This window comes from Enhydra lutris, unplaced genomic scaffold (assembly GCF_002288905.1).
Source record: "Enhydra lutris kenyoni isolate GAN:26980312 unplaced genomic scaffold, ASM228890v2 scaffoldscaffold24, whole genome shotgun sequence".
Lineage (NCBI taxonomy): Eukaryota > Metazoa > Chordata > Mammalia > Carnivora > Mustelidae > Enhydra > Enhydra lutris.
The window spans coordinates 13,658,082-13,678,661 of record NW_019154108.1 but is presented as its reverse complement, the minus strand read 5'-3'; the positions used below and the strand labels follow the sequence as shown (position 1 = coordinate 13,678,661).

Here is a 20,580-nt window from a genome sequence, read left to right as displayed (position 1 = left end):
GAAAGAAAGAAAGAAAGAAAGAAAGAAAGAAAGAAAGAAAGAAAGAAAGAAAGAGTTGCCATATGATCCAGCAACTCCTGGACGTGTACCCACAAGAACTAAAAGCGGAGATATGGACAGGGACTTGCACACCCATGTTCACAGCAGCGGAAAGGGTGTATACAATGGAATATCATTCCGCCTCAAAAAGTCAGGAAATTATGACTCGTGCTACAATTTGGATGAACCTTGAGGACATTAGGCTTAGAAATAAGCCAGTCAGAAAAGGACAAATACTGTATGATTCCCCTTTCTGAGGTATCTGGAGTAGTCACATTCATAGAGATGAAAGTAGACAGGTGGTTGATGGGGGCGGGGAGGAAAATGGGGAGTTAGCGCTCCATGGGCATGGCATTTCAGTTGGGGAAGATGAAGTTCTAGAGACGGCTGGTGCCCATGCTTGCGTGACAACAGGAGTGTTCTCAGTGCCGCTCAACTGTACACTTAGAGTTAAAATGCTAATTTTACGGCATGACTATTTTACTACAATGGAAAAAAAACACATTCACAATATACGTGTCAAGCCATTATGCTGTTCACCTTAAACTTGAACAGTGCTGTACGTCAATGGGGTCTCAGTGACACTGAAAAGAACCACCACAGTGTGATGTGTGCTGTGAGAGAGGCAAGCCCAGGGCCTCTGGGAGAACAGAGAAGAGGTCATGGGGTGACCACACCGAAATTAGTCTGTGGGACAAGTAGAGTCAACCACGTGGAGAAGCGGGGGGAGGCAAGGGATGGGAGAGACCACCAGTCCATTCTGTCACAAGTTGCCATCGCTAAGATTTCTTCCATCTTCATGGCTATCGGGAAGCCTGGGGACCTGGAGTAAGGGAAGGGGATGAGGAAGTGTGGATGAAGGCAGGGAAGTGGACTGAGCTCTTCTAGGGATGAGGGAGCAGCCATGTCCAAGCTCCTAGAGATCTACCCAGCATCTAACCTGCACCATGATTAAGCCCCTTCATGGTCAGCGAGGCCCCCCCAAATCATTGCCAGGATTTGGAAGATGAATTGAAGGTCTTTTTCTCCTGCAGGCCTGTGAAAGTGTGTGCATGAGCAAAAGTAAGGGCTCTTCCTGAATGAATCCTAACTCCAGACTAGTGTCAAACGGGAGAAAACAAGGAAGGACAAGACAGGGGACACAGACTTCCAAGCAGCAGCCAAGCTGACCTGTTTCAAGGTTGTTGAGGTGCTATTTGTTTCCCAGGACCTGCAGAGGGGCCTGTGGGAGACACAGACAGATGACCTAAGTCATGTCCTTCACTGTGCTCGAGAGAAAAGCAGGCCATAGGGATGCTGACAAAGAGCAAAGAGAAAAGACAAAGACGTAACTTTTGGAATTTAGGTCTGTGTTTCTTGTCTGTGTCCAAGAGTCAAATTTCCCTGAGTTCAGCAGTCTGGGCCCCGTTCCTCTTCCGGGCCCTTCTCCGTAATGTCACACTGGTAAGAATAAAGGAAAACCAAGGCCACACTGTCCTCTGATTTGGACAGGCCCAGAGGCCAGTCATAAGTGTTTCCCTCATGACCCAAAAGAACTGATTAATCCCAGGAAACCTGAAGTCCTGCTTGGGTTTACACCACTGCGCAGGGACATGGCAACCGTATCAAGCAAGATGGCCTCCGCCCAGAGGCACCCAGACCTCCATCAACAGAGTCTGAAGGTAGCTGGCCTGCCCAGGGAAGGGCCTGTGCTCTGGCTCTCCTTCACTAACTCCCCCAGCAAACCCCCAACAGCTGTTCACCCCCATCAAACTCACAGGAGGCTCATCCCAACAGCTGTGACAGACTCCTGCCTCAGAAAGGCCCCTGGAGCCATCTGTGGCCTCCACCCTGTTCTGCCCTCCCGCCGGGCTCCCCAGACACATGTCTCCTCTCCTTTGTGAGGAGCAGGGAGGATGTAGGATGGAACTGTGGGGGAAGGGCCACAATAAGGCTCAAGTTCCCATTTTTCAAAGGTCAGCCTGGGCACCTGTAGACCATCTTTTTCAGACATGGCCTGCCAGTGCCCTGCACACTGCGAAGGGCCAGACACTGCCGTTCCCATGAACGTGTCCAGGAGACCAAGCCCACAGACTGCCCCTGTCCTACTGTCCCTGGTCTGATTCTGAGCCACCGGTCCTTCCATTGATGTCACACTTGCTTCTTTCCATCCTGGGCTTCCTTCCAGCTCTCTAACTTTCCTTCGTCTCTGTCACGGGCTCACCATGTCCATCTAAACCACAAAAGGGTGGGATCTCGTCCTTGATCTTTCTCTCTTCTCACTCCTTGAATAGCAGCTACCATTCCTTAAACATGTGCAGCTCCCCGATTCTTATTTCTGGTGCCGAGCCCCCTCGTGAGCATCACACTCTCCATACCCACCCCAAATCTGACCCCTGTCCACGTCTCAAATTGAACATACTCAAATCTGAACTCCCCTCCCCATCAATCTGATTCTTCCCACAAGTCCCTCCTTGGGCGGCAGCACACCTACCCGATCACCCAGTTTTCCAAGCCAGAAATGTGGGCTCGCTGCCTCTGACTCCTCTAACTCTTACAGCTAATCAGCCCACAGGTGGGCTCCTCCCTCCACCTTCCCGGCATCTGGGCCAAAGAATCTCACCTCTCCGTCGCCCTCATCCCTCCTGCCCATCCTCCACAAACTACCGCCCAATCCATTGGTTGACTCCCTCCTCCTCAACTCCAGCACTCAGTTGGCCTCTGAGTCCTGGAAATTCTATCTCCTTGATGTCCCCTCACCTCTGTTCCCCTGGCCAGGACCATAGTTCAAGCATCACCATATCCCTCAGGGAGCAGCTCCTAACGGGCTTTGCAGATCCAGCTTCTTCTCCAGTCTGCCCTTCGATCTGCCCGAAGAACCACCTCTCTAACACGCATGCCTGGTCGTGTCGTGCCGAGCTTTCTCGGGGGCTGCCCTAGCCTTTGGGAGGAAGGTCACACTTCTCAGCACAGCACTCAAGGACCCAACTGGTCTTTCTTGGGACCACCTCCCAAGTTCATGTCTTGCTGCATTCCCTTGGTCACTGTCCCCTTCCAGCCAGCCACCCCAAGGGACTACAAATTTCTTTGCTCTTCTGTCAGATCATGTTCTACTTCCATCATAGCTTTTTGTACCATATTCCCCTCGGGCTAAGGAGCCAGGAGTCTGGTGGAAAATGGAACAGAAAGTATGGCAGAGCCCAGACCCTTGTTTCAACTCTACATTCTGCGGAGTCAAGACTCTACGCCATTGCTTGGTCTCGTCCACAACCCACTCTTAGAATTTTCCCCAGAGATGCCTTTGGATAACCCCATTTCCTCTTGAGTAGACCTGTTGCAATGCCAGAAAAATGCAAAAAATAATGATACATGCTCTCTCTGTAGTCCCTCTAAGTTGGAATTCCCCTCGTAACTGGTGGATCTAGCTGAGAGCTGGGCCTGGGGCAGGCTGCAGCGAACATCAACCGACAATGAGCCAAGGAGCCAGGCTCTGATCTGGTTCAACACCAGAAGGTCAAAGTTAAAGAGAAGCACCAGGGAGAGCTTGATACTTTGTCCCAACCAGACAACAGGCATAATTTCTGTGAGTCTGGAACAATGAAGGCATAATGGGCCCCACAGGGAGGCCACCATCTATGAAGTAAACTTGAGCAAACGTCACTTCAAGGATACATCCCCAGGATGACAGCTTCAAGGCATTTGATAGGCAAGGACTCCCGAGTCATTTCTTTCGCTGTTTCCATTAACCTGTAGGGTAGAGCACAGCAAAGCATCTCAGGACTCATTTAATTATGCAGTCTGTCTGTCTGTCAATGCATCAGCGTGCCAGTCTCCACACCAGGTGACATGCAGGATTATAGAGGGAAAGGGGACAGCTTGCTGTGCAAGACAGAGCCAAAGCACATCTGGACCTGGCAGAACTAAATTCCTAAATTCTCCCCTCCTCTCTCCAAGAGTTGGTTCCTGGAGTTAGTGCCTGTATGCGTGGTGTACTCTCACGGCCCCAGGACGAGGGGCATTACAAAGAGCAACGAAAGGAGGTCCCATAAACAAACTTCAGGGGCGTCTGGGCGGCTCAGTTGATTGTGTCCGACTCTTGATCTCAGCTCAGGTCTTGATCTCAGGGTTGTGAGTTCAAGCCCTGCACTGGGCTCCGCACTGGGTGTGGAGCCTACTTAAAAAAAAAAAAAAAAAAATGGGGGCTCCTGGGTGGCTCAGTGGGTTAAAGCCTCTGCCTTTGGCTCGGGTCATGATCCCAGGGTCCTGGGATCGAACCCCACATTGGGCTCTCTGCTCAGCGGGGAGCCTGCTTCCTGCTCTCTCTCTGCTTGCCTCTCTGCCTCCTTGTGATTTCTGTCTGTCAAATAAATAAAATAAATCTTAAAAAAAAAAAAAAAAAGATATACTCTGACATTGCATTGCCAAAAAGAAGCCTGAAACTGTGACACTGGGTGTGGAGCTTAATCAAAAAACCAAAAACCAAAAACCAATGCTCAGGCCTCCTGTACCTCTGTAGAGTTAGTATCTCCCACAGAGCTTAGCTGTCTGAGAGACCCAGCCCCTAGCCCCACCACCAGCCTGGCCCTGGGGCACCTCCCCTCCCCCACCCCTGACAGACCAGGATGTCGCAGCAGGGGATACAGGGATAAAGGGTGGGAGAGGGAGTTGACAGCTTTCAAGTGGGAGAGTGGTCCCCTGGCCCACGGATCATGCACCACTTACCCACTCAGTGGTCTCATTTTCCTAATTTCAAAGAACTGGGTCCCTGTGTGATTGTATCTGGGTGAAGTATGTAAAGGGAAAGTGATAGAAAACTCCAAAGATCCCAATGACTCAGAGGGGAAGCCATGCATTGATTTCTCAAAGGGATGAGGAATGAGTAGTGAGGGGCTTTCCAGAAAGTGTCCAGTAACCACAAGGTAGCCAAGAGCCTCTTAATCCTTGCTGTCCTTCCCTGAAAATCTGATTTCTAACTTCAGCTTCAAAACACCTTGGACCTTTATAATAGCTATTTTCAGTCTGCTCTGTATTCTGTTTGTTGAATACATGTCTTAATTCACTTACCAGACTACAAGCTCCTTGGGAGTTAGGACCACTTATTTATTATCTTTATATCCTCCACAAAGCCTGGCACAAGTCCAACATATTCCAGTTAGCAAATGTTGTTAAATGAATGAGGAATAAGTGAATAGATGGGTGGACAGATGGATGGACAAATGGGTAGGTTGGCGGAAGGGTGGACGGGATGAAGGGAAGGAAGGATGGATGAATGGAATTGATGGGATGGAAAGGTGGGTGGATGGATGTATAGATGGATGGATGGTGGGTAGATGGCAAGAATGAATGGAATGGAAGGGTGATGGATTGACAGGTGGATGGATGGATGGATGGAGGAGTAGAGGTGGATGGATGGACAGATGTATGGATGGAAGGGAAGGATGATGGATAGAAGGGTGGGTGGATGGATGGATGGATGGATGGAATGGATGAAACGGAAGGGTGGATGGATGGGTAGGCAGCTGGGTGGCTGGATGGACAGATGGATGGATGGAAGGAAAGAATGATGGATAGAAGGGTGGGTGGATGGCAGTAGGTTTCTCAATAGTGTCCTGTCTCTGCAGCAAAGCTTACTGTAGACATCACCGTCATTTCACTGGACTGATACTAGACAATGGTTACTAAGTCTGAGAAGATGACACTATTACCCACAACTTGGGATTTGGCTGGTTGCCCAGAAATGTAAGGGACTGGCAATCCTGTGCCAGGTCATTCTGAAGGAGACCAAAGTTTTCCTGATGCCCTGCTCTCAGACTAGATTTTGATTTTTTTCAGAGCCTAAAGAAGAGTTGCTTTACACATTTCTCTTCCCTACTTCAAGCAAAATCCTATAGAAAAAAAGCACGTGGTGGGAAGGTGCTCATGAATGAAGACCTTGTAACATGCGGGGGTGGGGGGGGTAGGAGAGTAGATGTGTGATCCTATTGTGGTACAGGCAGTGGCAGTAGGGGGCGCTGAGCACCCTCCCAAGGAGGGTTAGGATCCCTTCCTGGCACAGAGATGCCTAGACACTCAGACACAAGCTCGCATAACAACTACGGGGTGGGGGATGGTGTCATTATAAATAGACCCTGGGCCCCACCTCTGGAGACTCCAACTTCAGGCCATGGTCCTAACCCTCGATGTCATTAAGAGTCACCCTACCCTGCCTTGGACTGCTGTGTTGGAGGTTCCAGGGTGACAGCTGGAAGATGATTTTAACAAGCTCACCAGGCTGGAAATGATCAGCTCAGGCCATAAGAAGAGCCCATCACCGTATATAGGCTTGCCCAGCTTTTGAAAAATACAATATAAAAAATCTTTGAGGGAAAAGAGAAAAATGAGGGACTACGTATCCTCATGGTAAAGCGATTTTTTTTTACTTGACCAAAGATTTCATTCCAACCATGAGATTCTTGGTATATTTAAAGTAGAATTCAGTGGGCCAAAATTCTACTTGAATGCATAACTTTCTCCCTGTTCATACATCTAGTCTGTACACCTAGTGTGTAAGGTGAGACAAACCCATAATAAAATAACAAAATATTGCCTGGCCTTGCTTTCTCAGTTCCTTACAGTTTTGAGACCCAGAAAGTGAGTTGGGAGAGTGGAGGGAAGGCTCTTGTAAACGTTGCCTTCAGAGTGAGGGACTTACTGAGCCCGAGCTGACCCTCAGAAAGCCTCTCCTCATGCAGCAGAGATCAGGGGGCATCTGTCTTTCCTGAAGCCCATGCTTCTGGGCCAACAACCTGGTTATTCCAGATAACGTTATGGGGTAGCGTCAGCATAACTTTCCCATGCGCTGGGAAACCAAAGAATTCATTGGACTCGTTTTATGGTCGTATTTGCTCTCTTGCAATGGTCTGGAACAGAACCTGCAATGTCTCGGAGGTGTGCCTGTGAAGGTCTGCTCAGAAGACAAAGAGGTCACGCTCTGTCTTCTTTGTGCAGTGGCTCTGCCGGCCAGGGGACCAAAGGGCACGATCCCAGCAGCCTGCGGCATTTTCCCTTTTCCGGCCCTCTCTGTGGTCAGTGATCTAGGTCAGTGACCATCGTTATGGGTCAGAGAAGAAAATGAAAAAGCAGATCCTTCAGGCAAACTGTGAGAAGTTGGCTGAGAATGTACTGTAGGGTTTCCGGGCGAATGAACGAATGTAGTGCCCGTGCACATTCGCCCCCTATCAGGGAATTCCCAACATTCCCTTTCATCTCTGGCTGCCTGATCCTTGTGAAGATCATGTCCTAGATAGAAGTGGGGAGCTGTTGTAATTTCTGTCCCCTTCTAGAATGTTCTGTGAGAAGTCAGTCACACCCAGGAAGGCCTGGCTCTTGGGGCCCAGGGCTATCCTGGCGGAAGTTTATACTATGTTCCCCAGGGGTCCCAGTTTGGGGGTCAGCACCAATAGCTGATAGCCGGCTCAGGGTTAGGGTCAAGCTGTTGGCTTCAGCCCTGAAGGCTGGTGCCACCTCGCCCTCTACTATGGCTTCAGGATTCCACTGGGAAGATGCCATGCAAGGGAGACGATTGCCTGTGAAGTGAGAACTGAGAGGCTAATGACGTAAGCTGCCTATCCAAATCAGTAGCGATTGGTGTTACTTCCCTCTGGTATGCCCCTCCCTTCAGCGAGGACACAAAAATCCACGGGAAAGATCCCTGCATATAGCACAGAGAGGAAGGGCCTCTTCTGGGGCACGCGGGACAAGTGTGCAGTGCCCCATGAAATCCTTTCTGCTGAATTCTATGTCTTTGGGGACAAAGGACAGAGGTCAGCAGAGAACTGACCTCTTGGACAATGTGCTGGGTGTTAGGGCATCTGATGCTGTCTTAGTGCTGAGATGTTCACGGACGCAGGCAAACGGTCTGTCCCTCTCACAGACGCCTCTGACAGTCCAGCTCACGTTCCTAGCTTGAAAAATTCCTAGCCCTGAAAACAATACCCGCAGTGGCCTATGAACCAGCCACCTCTGCTCCTTTGTTCTTATAGTGTTGCTGGTGCGGGGCCACAGAACAGATCTAACTAACCCCGGCCACAAGCAAGCCAAGGCCACGGGCAGAGAGAAGGACGAGAGTCAGACTGGTCTGAATTCAGCCTGCCCCTGCAGGGCTCCTCTGTACTTCTCCAAGTTCACATGAGGGGAGAGGACCCCCATCCCAGGGCTCCATTTCTTCCTGCAGACGGGAGCAAGGCTGCTGATCTGGGGCTCCTGAGGAGCCAAAGGCAATGAATGCCAGGTGGGTCTACTACAGACTATGAGCAGTCATGCTGGAGGCAGAAAAGTCAGAAAGGAAAGAAAAAGAGCTGAAAAAAGGCCAGAAGGGAAGAGGGAGAAGACGGACAGTAGAGGAAGAGAGGCGGAGGGAAACAAAGACGACGAAGGAAGGGAGAGGGGAAGGGGAGGAAGGAAGAGGGACTCCGGGCGGCCACTGCTGCCTCAATGTGCCTTGCCCTCCCAGCCCGCACCTACCTAACAGGGTAAAGGTCTGATCATGGCGAGTACATTCCCCCATAATCATGCCTTCCAGACTCACACGGGGGCACTCCTCTATGTCCGGCCTCACCAACCTTAGGGAGGATTTGCTGACCAGCCAGGGACAGACCTGCCACGAGGCTCGAGGTCACCACGCCCGTCCCCGAGGGGTCCGCCCAGACCCTGGTTGGAAGGATACTGTAGTGTCTTCATGTAGGTCTGGATTGCCTGGAGCCAGTCTGGGATCGTCATCGACAGCCTGTAGTTCGGAACCTGTGGCACTGAAGGCTGCAAAGCAGTAGAGAGAGAAGTCTTTATCGAGGAGATGCAGCGGGCACAGCGTCTGCGGGCAGCCACGGGGCGGGAAGCACAGCAGGCGGCGCCCGCACAAGGTCTCCCCAGACCACGGGGTCCCTCGTCGGAGCTCTGCTCTGCATACGCTCTGTCCTGGGGCACCGCGGCTCTCTACGGCCCTCTGTGTTTTGTGAGTGTGAACGCAGCCTGCCTCCCCACGGGGGCCTCAGCGTCGTCTCCTCGAAGCCAAGGACGCTGTCTGTAGTGTCCCCCACTCGGCCTGGCCCAGGGTGTTCACAGGCGCGCCTCAGTCACCCTCACATTTTTACCGCATGGCTGCACCTTTTGCTGCATGGTTACTCTGACCCATTATACTCCGGGACACCACCGAATGCAAGACCTACGGTGCCCTGCACTTGATATTAGCCAAAAGGCCGAGAAGCGATGAGACCTATGGTGCCCTGAAGAAATGCAACCTGGTGCCACACGTGCCTTCGGTCCTTAACGCCATGCCCATCGCGGCCCCTTCCAGAGTCTGGCCCAGTGGATTAGCAAAGACCCCCCTCTGGCCGTGACTCTCCCCACGTAAGGGCAGCCTGTCTGACTCACGAGCCATCTTACCCTTTTACCCCTCAGAGCTGCCCAGGCACCTCTTTTCCTCGCCTGCCCCTTGGTCAGCACCCACCGAGTGTCTACGACTGAGCACACGAAGCTCTAACCACCACCGGGAAGAGAAGAGAACAGCAGGTGACACTGGGGTGGTGGGGGAGGGAATTGCCTCTTCCCAGGAGTTTAGAGCTAAGATGCCAGCTCTGAGACACCAGGCAGCTCTGAGCACTGCGGCCAACGAGGCCAAAAGGGAGCACAAGCAGGAGCTTCTCACCCAGCCCGTCTCTTCCTGGGATGCAAGGGACGGCATGTGCTTTCCTCCCCCTGTGTGCGTCTCAGTCCCCGAAGCTTAGCCTCCGGCGGGGCGGGGCTGGACGTGACAGAGACACTCTGTCCCCATGAGCCTGGGGCTCTAGGAGAGCTGCTGCCCCGAAGGAAAGGAAAGGCTCCTCCAGGCATAAGCCACTTAGGGAGGAGCAGAAGGGGCCGCAGGGCCGATTAGTTCATCCTCGAGAAAACAGGGAAAGAGAGGCCCTGGGGATTTAGTGCTTAGCTGACGGACGGTGAAGCTGCTGGTGGAGAGACTTGGGGACAGTGCTGGGCCGCCTGGCTGGGCCCCAGGGACAGACACCGTCGAAGGGCATGCTCTGGCTCTCTCCCTGCTCTCCAGGCTCGGGCCCCGCAGCGACGTGGGAGGGTGCCCTGCCCCGGGGCCTGTGGCGGGCCCCTTCCCTACTTCTACACCTTTCACACCTTCCACAAGTTTAGCTGCATTTACTAAAAATGCTACCTGACATTCGCTTCCCCTCAGTGCTTCTCTTTTCTCTTGGCTTTGCAACTTTCTACTTCGCAGCAACTGCCCCTTCAGCAGAAAGGAAACTAATCACACATCCTACTTCACAGCCAAGGTACTGAGTGTGTGTGTGTCTGTGTGTGAATGTGAGGGTGTGTGTACACACACACACACACACACACACACACAGAGCTGTTCTGTAAACTACATTTTGTTTACAACATATCCACTCAAATCACATTTCTGTCTTGGAGAGTGATTTTGGGGAGCAGAAGTTTCCAATGGGACCATTCGCTCACGTGACCCTGCCCCGTGCGCAGGTGTGCGTGCACACTGAGGAAATGTATTATGTATTATGAAATATTTCCTTGTACGGTTGTCCTTATAAACACTAGAAGCGTCAATCTTGTCCTTGCTTTTGCAGTAACATCCACGGATCTACCCATACCTGGAATTCTGTGTAAGGACGTGCCAGAGACGCCACGGAGAAGTGAGGAGAGAAGGGGAGATGTGACAAAACATTTCTTTAGCACCTGCTATGTTCCAAGCTCTAGGCCAGGGACGGGGGAACACGGAGATGGAGGAAGGACAGAGGGGAATGAGACAGCATTTCTGCACAGAAAAGTGCTGTTTGATTCTATTTAATACAAAAGATGGTAAAAGCATGCGGAAATAACCCCAAAGAATCGCCAATCACCTAACGGATCCTCAGAGGGGTGTCCCTTGGCCAGAGCCCTGCCATAGCCAAGGGACTTGGTTCAGAGGTGGCTGTGGGGACCAACCACCAAATTATTTCAACTCCCCCCAAGCCCAGCAGAGCCCACAAGACCCAGATGGTGGGGAGGGAAACAGGCAGCAGCTGGTCCTCAGAAGAGCAGCCCGGTGGCGCCCAGAGGCTTTTAAAAACAGCTGCCCGGTTACCTCAGACCCGGCTGAGTGTGCGCGCAGGAGCTGTGGCCACATTCCACCAGCCCCAGCTGGGGAGCAGGGCTGCGAGGGGGAGAGGAGCTGGGACAGCTGAGGGGCTGATGTCATCAGGCTACAACTCACCCTGCTGTCTGGGACGGCTGGCTGGGGCTCAGGCTGGCGGCCAGCTCCCAACCAGCACCTCAGGCCACCAATGCCCCCACAGGACAATGCACTGTACAAACCAGGCAGGCTCCTTGGCTGCTAATTATGAGACAGACACCAGATCCAAGTCCCTGGTCTATCACCTACTCGCTATGGAGCCTGTCGAGCTCCATGACCTCTCTAAGCCCATTTCTTTCTTGATAAAATAGGAAACTATCACCTACTTCAAACCGTCCGGGCGGGTTGTGAGGATTGTAGGACCTAATGTACAGAGCTGGCAACTTGGCATTGGCGCTTGGTACTCTGGAAGAGCTGGCTATGTTAGTCTTCATTACTGATGTGTTTTCGGGATCTAGCCTGGGGAAGCCGGGACGGTCTGCACTTTCCTGGAACTAGAAGACAGAGTCAGCAGGGCCTGAGTCTCTGCACTCTCGACGTGGAACATCGCAAAGATGCCTTCTCACCCCAGTGGAAGAGGAGAACACGGTCACTTCCCCCTGCAGACACTTCTTGACCAGGAGCTAATATCCTTCATTCATGAAAAGTTCATTCAAAGTTTTAAGAAAACTCTTCAGGAGCCCCTGGCTGGCTCATCAGTACAGTATGCAACTCTTGATCTCGTGATCATGAGTTCAAGCCCCACATCGAATGTAGAGGTTACTTAAAACAATAAAAAATAAAAGAAAACTCTTTGGTCTTTAATGAAAAAAAAAATGTCCCAAAAGGTAGAAGCAACCCAAATGCCCTTTGACAGGTGAATGGATAAACAAAATGTGGTATAGGGGCACGTGGCCGGCTCAGTCAGTAGAGCGTGTGACTCTTGATCTCGAGGGTCAAGAGTTTGAGCCCCATGTTGGGCATAGCTTATTTTTTAAAATATGGTATATACATACAATGGAATATTATTTGGCGTTAAGAAAGGACATTTTGAGGGATGCCTGGGTGGCTCAGTTGGTTAAGCCGCTGCCTTCAGCTCAGGTCATGATCCCAGAGTCCTGGGATCGAGTCCCGCATCGGGCTCCTTGCTCGGCGGGGAGCCTGCTTCTCTCGCTGCCTCTGCCTGCCATTCACCCTGCTTGTGTGTACTCTCTCTCTCTCTCTGACAAATAAATAAAATCTACAAAAAAATAAAATAAAATAAAAATAAAATTTTAAAAAAGGACATTTTGACACAAGCTACATGATGAACCTTGACACAAGCTACAACGTGATAAACCTTGAGGACATACTAAGTGAAATAAGCAAAACACAAAAGGACAAATACTTTATGATACCTCTTACACCGTCATCCCCCTTTACCCGCGGGGCATACACTCTGAGACCCCCCACAGATGCCTGAATCTGCAGATAGTGCCAAGCCCTAAATATACTGTTTTTCTCCCCATGCATACATATACCTATGATAAAGTTTCATTTATAAATTAGGCCTGGTAAGGAGATTAAAACAATCAGTAAAATAGGACAAATATAACAACATACTGTAATAAAAATTATGTGAATATGATCTTTCTCAAAATCTCTAATTGTAGTATATTCACCCTTCTTGAGATAGGAGGTGATGAAATGCCTACGTAATGAGACAAACCGAGGGGAATGACGTAAGGCATCGTGACCTGGCGTTAGGTTACTGTTGACCTCCTGACCAAAGGTCAGAAAGAGGATCGCCTGCTTCCAGAGGGCAGGGAACCATGGATGACCGAAACCGTAGAAAGCGGAACAGTGGAGAAGAGGTGCCAACTGTCTGAGGCTCCCACAGCAATCAAATTCATACAGACAGAAAGCCCAAGGGTGGTTGCCAGGGACTGAGGGGTGGGAGGAAGATGGAGTTAGCGTTGAATAGGTACCAAGTTTCAGCCAGGGAAGAAGGAAAACTTCTGGAGATGGAACACAACAGTGAGAATTACTTAATGCACAGAACTGTACACTTAAAGGTGGTTAAAATGGTAAAATTAGGTTATGGATATTTTACCATAATTTTAAAAACAGTCACGAAAAGACAATTCACAAAAAAAGTGAATAAATATTCAAAAAAGAATTTCAAGCTCACTAATAATTTAAGAAATGCAAAGTAAAGGGGTGCCTGGGTGGTTCAGTGGGTTCAGTGTCTGCCTTCGGCTCAGATCATGATCCCAGGGTCCTGGGACTGAGTCCTGCATCGGGCTCCCTGCTCAGAGGAGAGCCTGCTTCTCCCTCTCCCTCTGCCTGCTGCTCCCCCTGCTTGTCCTCTCTCTCTCTCTCTCTCTGACAAATAAATAAATAAAAGCTTAAAAGAAAGAAATGCAAAGTAAATCCACTGCAACATGCCATCTTCACCTCCAAGTACAGCTATTCTGAAATGTGGACACCTAATGTTGACGGGGATGCTCTTAAAAGGCACAATGGGAACATAAATTGCTACAACCTTTTTATAAAATGCGCTTGGCACACTCTTTTTTTATCTTCTCCTCCTGGACAGACCCTAAGAGTCCCCCCTCATGTTATTTCCCCTGTTTCACCTGAAACCCCAGCCTAGATTTTCCACGGCCCTTCCCCTCAAGGTTCCTGCCGCCTGCCACCGGCCACCAGCCCCTCAAGTCACAGCCCAGCTGATGAAGGCGGAATCCAGAGGGAAGAGGTCAAAACCAGCCTCTCTACACAGGCCTATGGTCTGGGGCCCTGGGTGGTGGGGGGCAGGAGGAAGGAATGGGCTGGATAGGAAGGTAATTGTTCAAGAATACTGAAAGGAACCACAGGCAAGGCTTCTGTGGTCAGGCTCCTTCTCATCCCATTCTCGGCAAACAGAATCACCTGTCCAAAGAATGCAGGGAGAAATGATGTCAGTGGACACAGGTGTGCAAATGGCATCCCCATAAGCAAGAGCAGCAGAAAGGCAGAAAAGGAAGCAAGGAGGCAAGCCAGAACACTGGGCACCAGGAATCTTTAACCAGAAAGAATGAGAAGAAAGCAAAACCTTTTGCTGTCCCCGCTCTGAAAGAAACAGGTACCTGTGCAGACACACCAGGCAACTCGGAGAAGCAGCACAGAACATCCCTCACCAGCCCAGAATGGAGCCCAGGCCTCTGCGTCAAGGGCAGCCAGGACCCTGTTGAGGGTGACCTGGTATGGAGCTCTGGGGGGGTCTCAACCTTGGGCCAAGCAGGAAGGACAGACCATGGTTCCAGAGGCAGGAGCATGCTGCCTGTGTGAGCTAGCAGGGGGCAGAAGGGGGCCCTGACCGCAAACTCTACCCACACAGTCTCACACCTCTCTGCTCAGGCAAAGCTGAGTCCTCGAAAAGTGAATTCTTTCCCGATTTAGAACCGACATGAGAATGAGGCACGAAAACTTGGGGTCTTTAAGAAACTGTTTCCTGCTGAATCCACTCTGGCTGCCCCTTGGAGAGGTCAGCTCAGCCGGGAGAGAAGCAGGAGGAGCGGTTTCCTAGCATACCTTGCTGTCTTTTCTGGGCCAGCCACTCTATCTGCCTCTCCCTTCTCGTCCTTTATCATCCTCCAACTGACTCCGCTGCTTTTTCGTACTTTCTGTGAAAAGCCCCCGCCTTCACCTAGTCAGCTGCTGACTTGGACCCAGTAACCACCAAGGGCGAGGCCTGCAGTCACACATTTAAAAGGAGGCTTGCAGAAGGGGTGAGCCCCCAGACCGCTGAGCCCCTCACCTCCCACTCCCACCCCCGCCCAGGTAGAGGGACCTGGACCTGTGGGCAGAACTTCCCATGGCTGTTCACAAAATGTCCTGCAAAGAAGTATCATTCGGTCCTCCTGTTAAATCTCTCGTACCTTCCCCTGTCCTCCTTTGCTTCTTAGTCTATATCCAATTGCCAAAAAAGATTAGCCTCCCTGAAACTCTCCAACCCTCTACCACTGCCCCACCACTCCTCTTTTTTTCTTTTTTTAAATTTTATTTATTTATTTGACAGAGAGAGAGATCACAAGTAGGCAGAGAGGCAGGCAGAGAGGGAGGGGGAAGCAAGCTCCCTGTTGAGTAGAGAGCCCGATTCGGGGCTCGATCCCAGGACCCTGAGATCATGACCTGAGCCGAAGGCAGAGGCTTTAACCCACTGAGCCACCTAGGCGCCCCCACCACTCCTCTTCTATACAAAGTCCTCAGCAAGACACTTACTAAAGGAGAAAAGGACACAGACCCAAAGAAAAAAGTCTGCCCAGCTGAGAGCAAGAACAGCCCTTGGACTGTTCAAAGAAGTGGTCCCTGGAACCAGAAGCTGTTTTGAAGCTGTTTCCCGTCTTAGGACCTAGGTAGGGGTCAGGGGTTGGGGAAGGTCAGGACCTAGGAGAAGGGGATACGGAGATGGAGTCAGAGAACACGCTATTATGATGCAACGTAAGAGAGAGAAATGTTAAGTTCAGGTTCAAAAAGCCAAGGTCTGCATTTGGCCTGGGGTTTTCCCGGCTTGGTGGGAGTTCTGCTGTGACTTCAGGTTGCTGTGAAAAGATAAGACGGTGTGGTTGCTATGTAAAAAAGGGAACTTTTTTTTTTTTTTTTTAAAGAACACATCATTCAGCCACAATAATGGAAACATCAGGTACGGGTCTCAGGGGAAAGTAATCTGTGTTTTAAACCACTCAGACAACATGGAGAATATTGTGCTTCGTAGGTGCTTATTTTAAAGGACCGACTGCTGACAAACTAGCAAATGTCCTAGAAAGAGGGTGAGGAGAGTGCTTTGATCTGGGAACTGTGACACTAAGACACAGTGAAAGGAGCTACGTGAGGACAAAGAACTAAAGGAAGATGCAGAATGACGGAAGGTCACGGTCCTGAGGACTTGTTCTAAGTCAACTCTGTTGTCACACAGCTCAGCATTGGAGATATGGAGACACGTGGGTCATATCATCAAGGGACTGAAGAGCTGGAAGGAACTTGATATGAAATCTTGTCGATTCCCATTTTACAGATGAGAAAACTAAGGCCAGAGTTGTTGTTGTTTTTTTTTTTAAGTGAGTGACTGAGTCCACAAAGCCAGAGGCAGCACAACCAGGACTAGAATTCAGTCCCTTGATTTTTACTCCAAGAAGGCTATGTCATAATATTCTAGGGAGCTATGAATCGCGAAGGAGGTAGGGGTGCGCTGCTCTGATTCAAAGGGCAACCCTTTGAATCATGTAACCCCATTAGTGGTCACATGGGGCTGAAGGTGAAAAAGGAGAATTTCTGTGCCACTGAAGACAAGAGTTTCCCAACCACCAACACCCAAATCTGGCCAGGCCCTGGGCGAGCTGCCCTGTGAGGTGATGAGCTCCCCATCCCCACGAGGTCTCTGGGAAGAAGAAGGGATTCTGCTGAGAAAGGAGAGAGCAGTCTCCATCAAAACAAACACTTCCTGATTCCTATGGAGAAAAGGGGTCTGCACACACAAGGCCAGGAGAAAGACAAAGCCACAGTTAGCAGTAGGGTCAGCGGTCGGGAGCTGAATTAGATTTGCAGCATGGGACAGCAGGAACAAGCCTCGGTCCCCTGTGGCCACCTCTCTTCCAGGGCTAAAGGGCTCCCAGGTCCTCCTTAAGTAAAGCAAGCCTCAGTCAAGTAAGGACAAAAATCTGACGTCAGAACTGCCAGCCAAGACCGGCGTCGTTCTCCTGCTCGAGGAAGGCCCGGCGGGGGTAAATCACAGCTGGCAACAAAGCAAGAAAGGTCCTCACTGGGCATAGTGAAGGGCTCCTTGACCTGCTGCAATAAAGCACTGACTGATGGCAACAGGAAGCTTCTGGGCCCTGTCACTCCCCCCAAGGGCACACGCAGCTCTCTGGCCTGCAGGGCTCAGATGCTCAGGTCACCAGATGCTCCAGGTTGGGGCCTCAGCCAGATGGCCTTTCAGGTCTCAGGTCTGGCATTCCTAGACCAGCCCAGAAATCTTCTCAGCCACACCAGTGTCCCCAGGGGGCAACGAAAACCATCTGCCATGCCATCACCCCCAGGCTCTGCAGCATTTCTCCGCAGCTTGCTTTCTGAGGTCCCATAGAGTGACCACCACATATCTCCCTCCCTCCGTCTAACTATATCCTTGGCCACCAGACTCAGTCTGCTTGCTGGCTTCTTTCCAAGGTAGAAAGAGTTTTGCTCCTGAGCCTCCATCTCTACCCAGGGAGACTAATGCATCATGTGCACTGGAAAGTCCCTTTTAAGCAATAGCCAAAACTCTTCTTTTTTTTTTCTTTCTTGGAGCTCAGATAAGCTGAGAAAAGAAACAGTTCACTGCTTTGCAAGTTTCAGAGGTGAAAGTCACTGTCATGAAAAAAAGAATTGGCAAAAAGTCTAGAAATGATTCACGCTGAGAAGTCTGACTGGTTGATTACAAAATTCATTCACAGCCTGATAAATCATTTGCAAGGGCGAGACAGGGAAGGACTTAGAGTCTCCAAAGAGGAAAAGTAGGGTGGGATCCCTGGCGGTGGGGGGGGGGGGGGTCTCAGCGTTCTTGGCAACACTGGTGTTACCTGGTGGCTACCAGGTGGCTTATAGCTTTTGCTGGAGGAGGTGATGGGGGTAGCAAACAGAGTTTGGCTGGAGATTCAAAGAACCCTTGGCACCACCAGACCACACAGTCCCAGGACAGCAAGCCCTCCATCTCTCCCTCCCCCATTTCTAAGGCTTCCAAGACAAACCTCTCAATTAAGCAAAGGGGGTGGGAACCGGCCCGGAAGAATGGGGGAGCATAAGGGGGTCCAGAACCGGACCAGGAAAATGGACATTGCCTCTACTTGCTATGCAGATTGAAGTGTTCCCATCATTGCCCACCCCACCCTGTCCATCGAAGCCTCTGACCTTTGCCAAGAAGGTGGCGTTCCTGATGGCGCCCACCATTTCTCCCCCCTTGGGGTGCACCTTGGCCACGTGCATCCACATGCGCTCCCAGGTGTGGCTGTCGATGGGGAAGCCGCTCTTGTTAACGTGAAACAGCACCCCGCCGTCTTTGTCCTCCTCCTCCGAGCCCCCACTGGTGGCTAGGCTCACGGGCCGCGCGTGGCTGCTCCGGGACCGGGTACCTTTGGCGCCTTTGGGGTGGGGGCAGCGGTGAGTGTCGGCCGCGGAGCCGGTCATGGTGGGACCGGGGCGGGGCGGGGGTGCGGGGGGGGCGCGCGGCGGCGGCGGCGGCGGGGGGCGTGTGCGCGCGGGCGCTGCACGGGGATCAGCGCCCCGCGGGGTCGGCCTTCTCCATGCCTCTGGCTGCCGCAGGACGCGCGAACCGGGAGCGGCGGCTGGAGCTCCGCTTACGGGCCAAGCCTGAAATCAGTGGAGACACAGCACACACCACGGGTAAGTGGACACCAGAGGTGGGGCGCACTGTGTCCAACGGCGGTGGGGCCTCGGAGTGGCCCCGCGTCACTCCCCGCTCCCCCCCGCGCGACGACAGACCCCTCCAGCAATTGCCCATGAGCTTGCAGCCCTGCAATTTCCGAGGAAGGCGACTCGAATTTTGCCCCCAAGCTTCACACCCGCCCCCAGACACCCGGAGGGGGATCCACGGAGCGTGGAGGGTGCGGAGTGGACGGGTTGGGAGAAGAAAGACGGCTCGTGCTGCGTGAAGGAGCAGGAGGTCCCCGCAAGGCTCCACGCATTCCTTGGTGCCAGATGTGGCAGAGCGCCAGTCGCGCCCAGAACGTACCGGCACGTGAGCGCCCGAGATGCCGCGAGGGCGCAGCAGCAGCCTCGGCTTGCAAAGGCGGCCGCGTTTCGGCCCGGAGGCCCTCCCGGAGCGGGTGGGCGAGGACCGGCTGCGGCCCCCAGGCGCCCGTGCAAGTGGCGCCGCCCCCACCCCTCCCCGAGTTCCAGCGCCAGGCACCCGGGGGACTGGCTGCGGGCGGGGCGCGAGGCGGGCGCGCCGGAGCCCCCCGACCCTACCTCGGGCCGGCCAGGGGCCTCATGGCCGCGGAGCTTCTCCGGGCGGCGGGGGCTGCGGGGGCTGCTGCGGCGGCTGCGGGTGCTGGGCCTGGGCCTGGGGCTGCTGGGGCTGCTGCGGCTGCCGGGGCTGCTGCAGCCGTCGCCTCATTCCATGTCCCATTCTCGAATGTTATTCTGTGACATATAACCGAGTCACCCGGGCGGCCGCCGATGTTCTGAACGCGTCCATTGGCCACCGCAACAAAGAGGGGCGGGTCCCGGGCTCGGGACTCTACAACCGGGAGCTCCGCGACGCTCTGATTGGCTCCGGGGATTCCCGGGCAGGAGAGGAGAGGAGCAGGGGGAGCTGGGCGGCCACGCGAAATCCAATCGCAGCCTTGTCCTGGGAGCCCCGCGGGGCTGGAGCGTTTGTCCGTGGGACATAAGACCGAGTTTCCCCAGGGATGGTGGCCCTGGGAAGGTGTGCAACTGTGGGAAGCAGAGGAGAAACAAAGCCACCCAAGAAGTGACCCCAAGGTGTGGGAGGGCTTGTCCTTAGAACTTCGTTCCCTGAGGAAGGCTGGACAGTCACCTGCCCCTGGCAGGGAGTGATGGACGGTTTAGGCAGGGGCTGTCACACGAAGGCACAAAATTAATTTTTTTCTTTTTAATCTCACATTACAGATTTTCCAAATCCAACGAGGGGGCACACACAGCATGTACCTTCTGACACTGGTCTTGATCAATAAATTCCTTTTGGACCCATGCTGACATGCGCTGGGCCCAGGAGGTCAGCCAGGCCCCAACTATTCTCTTACAGTTTGAGTTAGAGCAGGGGCTGGAGAATTACTTGAAACCATGGCGAAGTGGGAGCCTTTCCACACTCTCCACAAAATATTTTTGCCTTAAAGACGCCTTTTTCTCTCTCTCCCCTTTAAAAAACAAAAAAAACAAAAAAACACAAAACTTTATTTTATTTACTTTTGAAGGGGCGGGGAAGGGGCAGAGGGAGAGAGGCAAGCAGACTCTGCACTGAGCAGGGAGCCAGATGTGGGGCTTAATTACCCCACAGGGAGATCATGACCTGAGCTGACATCAGGAGTCCATCGCTCAACTGTCTGAGCAACCCAGGTGCCGCCCCTCTCCCATTTTTTTTTTTTCCTTAAGAGAAAGTAAAAAACAAAAACAAAACAAAAAAAAAACCACCTGAGATAGGAAGAGCACCATACTGGACACCAAAAGTCCAGGTTTGTCACTTGGCTAAGCTGTGTGACCCAGGACAAGCCACTTGCCTGTTCTATGCCTTAACTTCTCTTTCTGAAAAGAGGGCAGTAGGATACCGCTCCCCCGAATACAGACACACACACACACACACACACACACACACACACACACACACACACACTGGAGGTCTATTCTGGCTCTAAGGTTCTCTGATTCTCTGGTTTCCTCTC

The 20,580-nt window shown here is 52.1% G+C and overlaps 1 protein-coding gene across 5 annotated transcripts in view; it reads right to left on the bottom strand.

Annotated features, from left to right (window-relative positions):
- Nucleotides 1-18,366, bottom strand: part of LOC111150671 (vasohibin 2) — a 39,032-nt gene extending 20,666 nt beyond the window's left edge. For 2 of the 5 annotated variants that reach the window (XM_022508195.1, XM_022508197.1), the window contains exons 1-5: nucleotides 18,071-18,366; nucleotides 11,515-11,682; nucleotides 8,723-8,811; nucleotides 4,741-4,797; nucleotides 3,691-3,765 (exon numbers count right to left, since the gene is read on the bottom strand). In XM_022508195.1, the coding sequence (XP_022363903.1) occupies nucleotides 3,691-3,765; nucleotides 4,741-4,797; nucleotides 8,723-8,811; nucleotides 11,515-11,682; nucleotides 18,071-18,346 (665 nt within the window). In that variant the 5' untranslated portion in view covers nucleotides 18,347-18,366. The remainder of the gene's footprint in view (nucleotides 1-3,690; nucleotides 3,766-4,740; nucleotides 4,798-8,722; nucleotides 8,812-11,514; nucleotides 11,683-18,070) is intronic. The other 3 variants (XM_022508198.1, XM_022508196.1, XM_022508199.1) reach the window with 3 other exon arrangements.
- Between the last annotated feature and the right edge of the window lie 2,214 nt (nucleotides 18,367-20,580).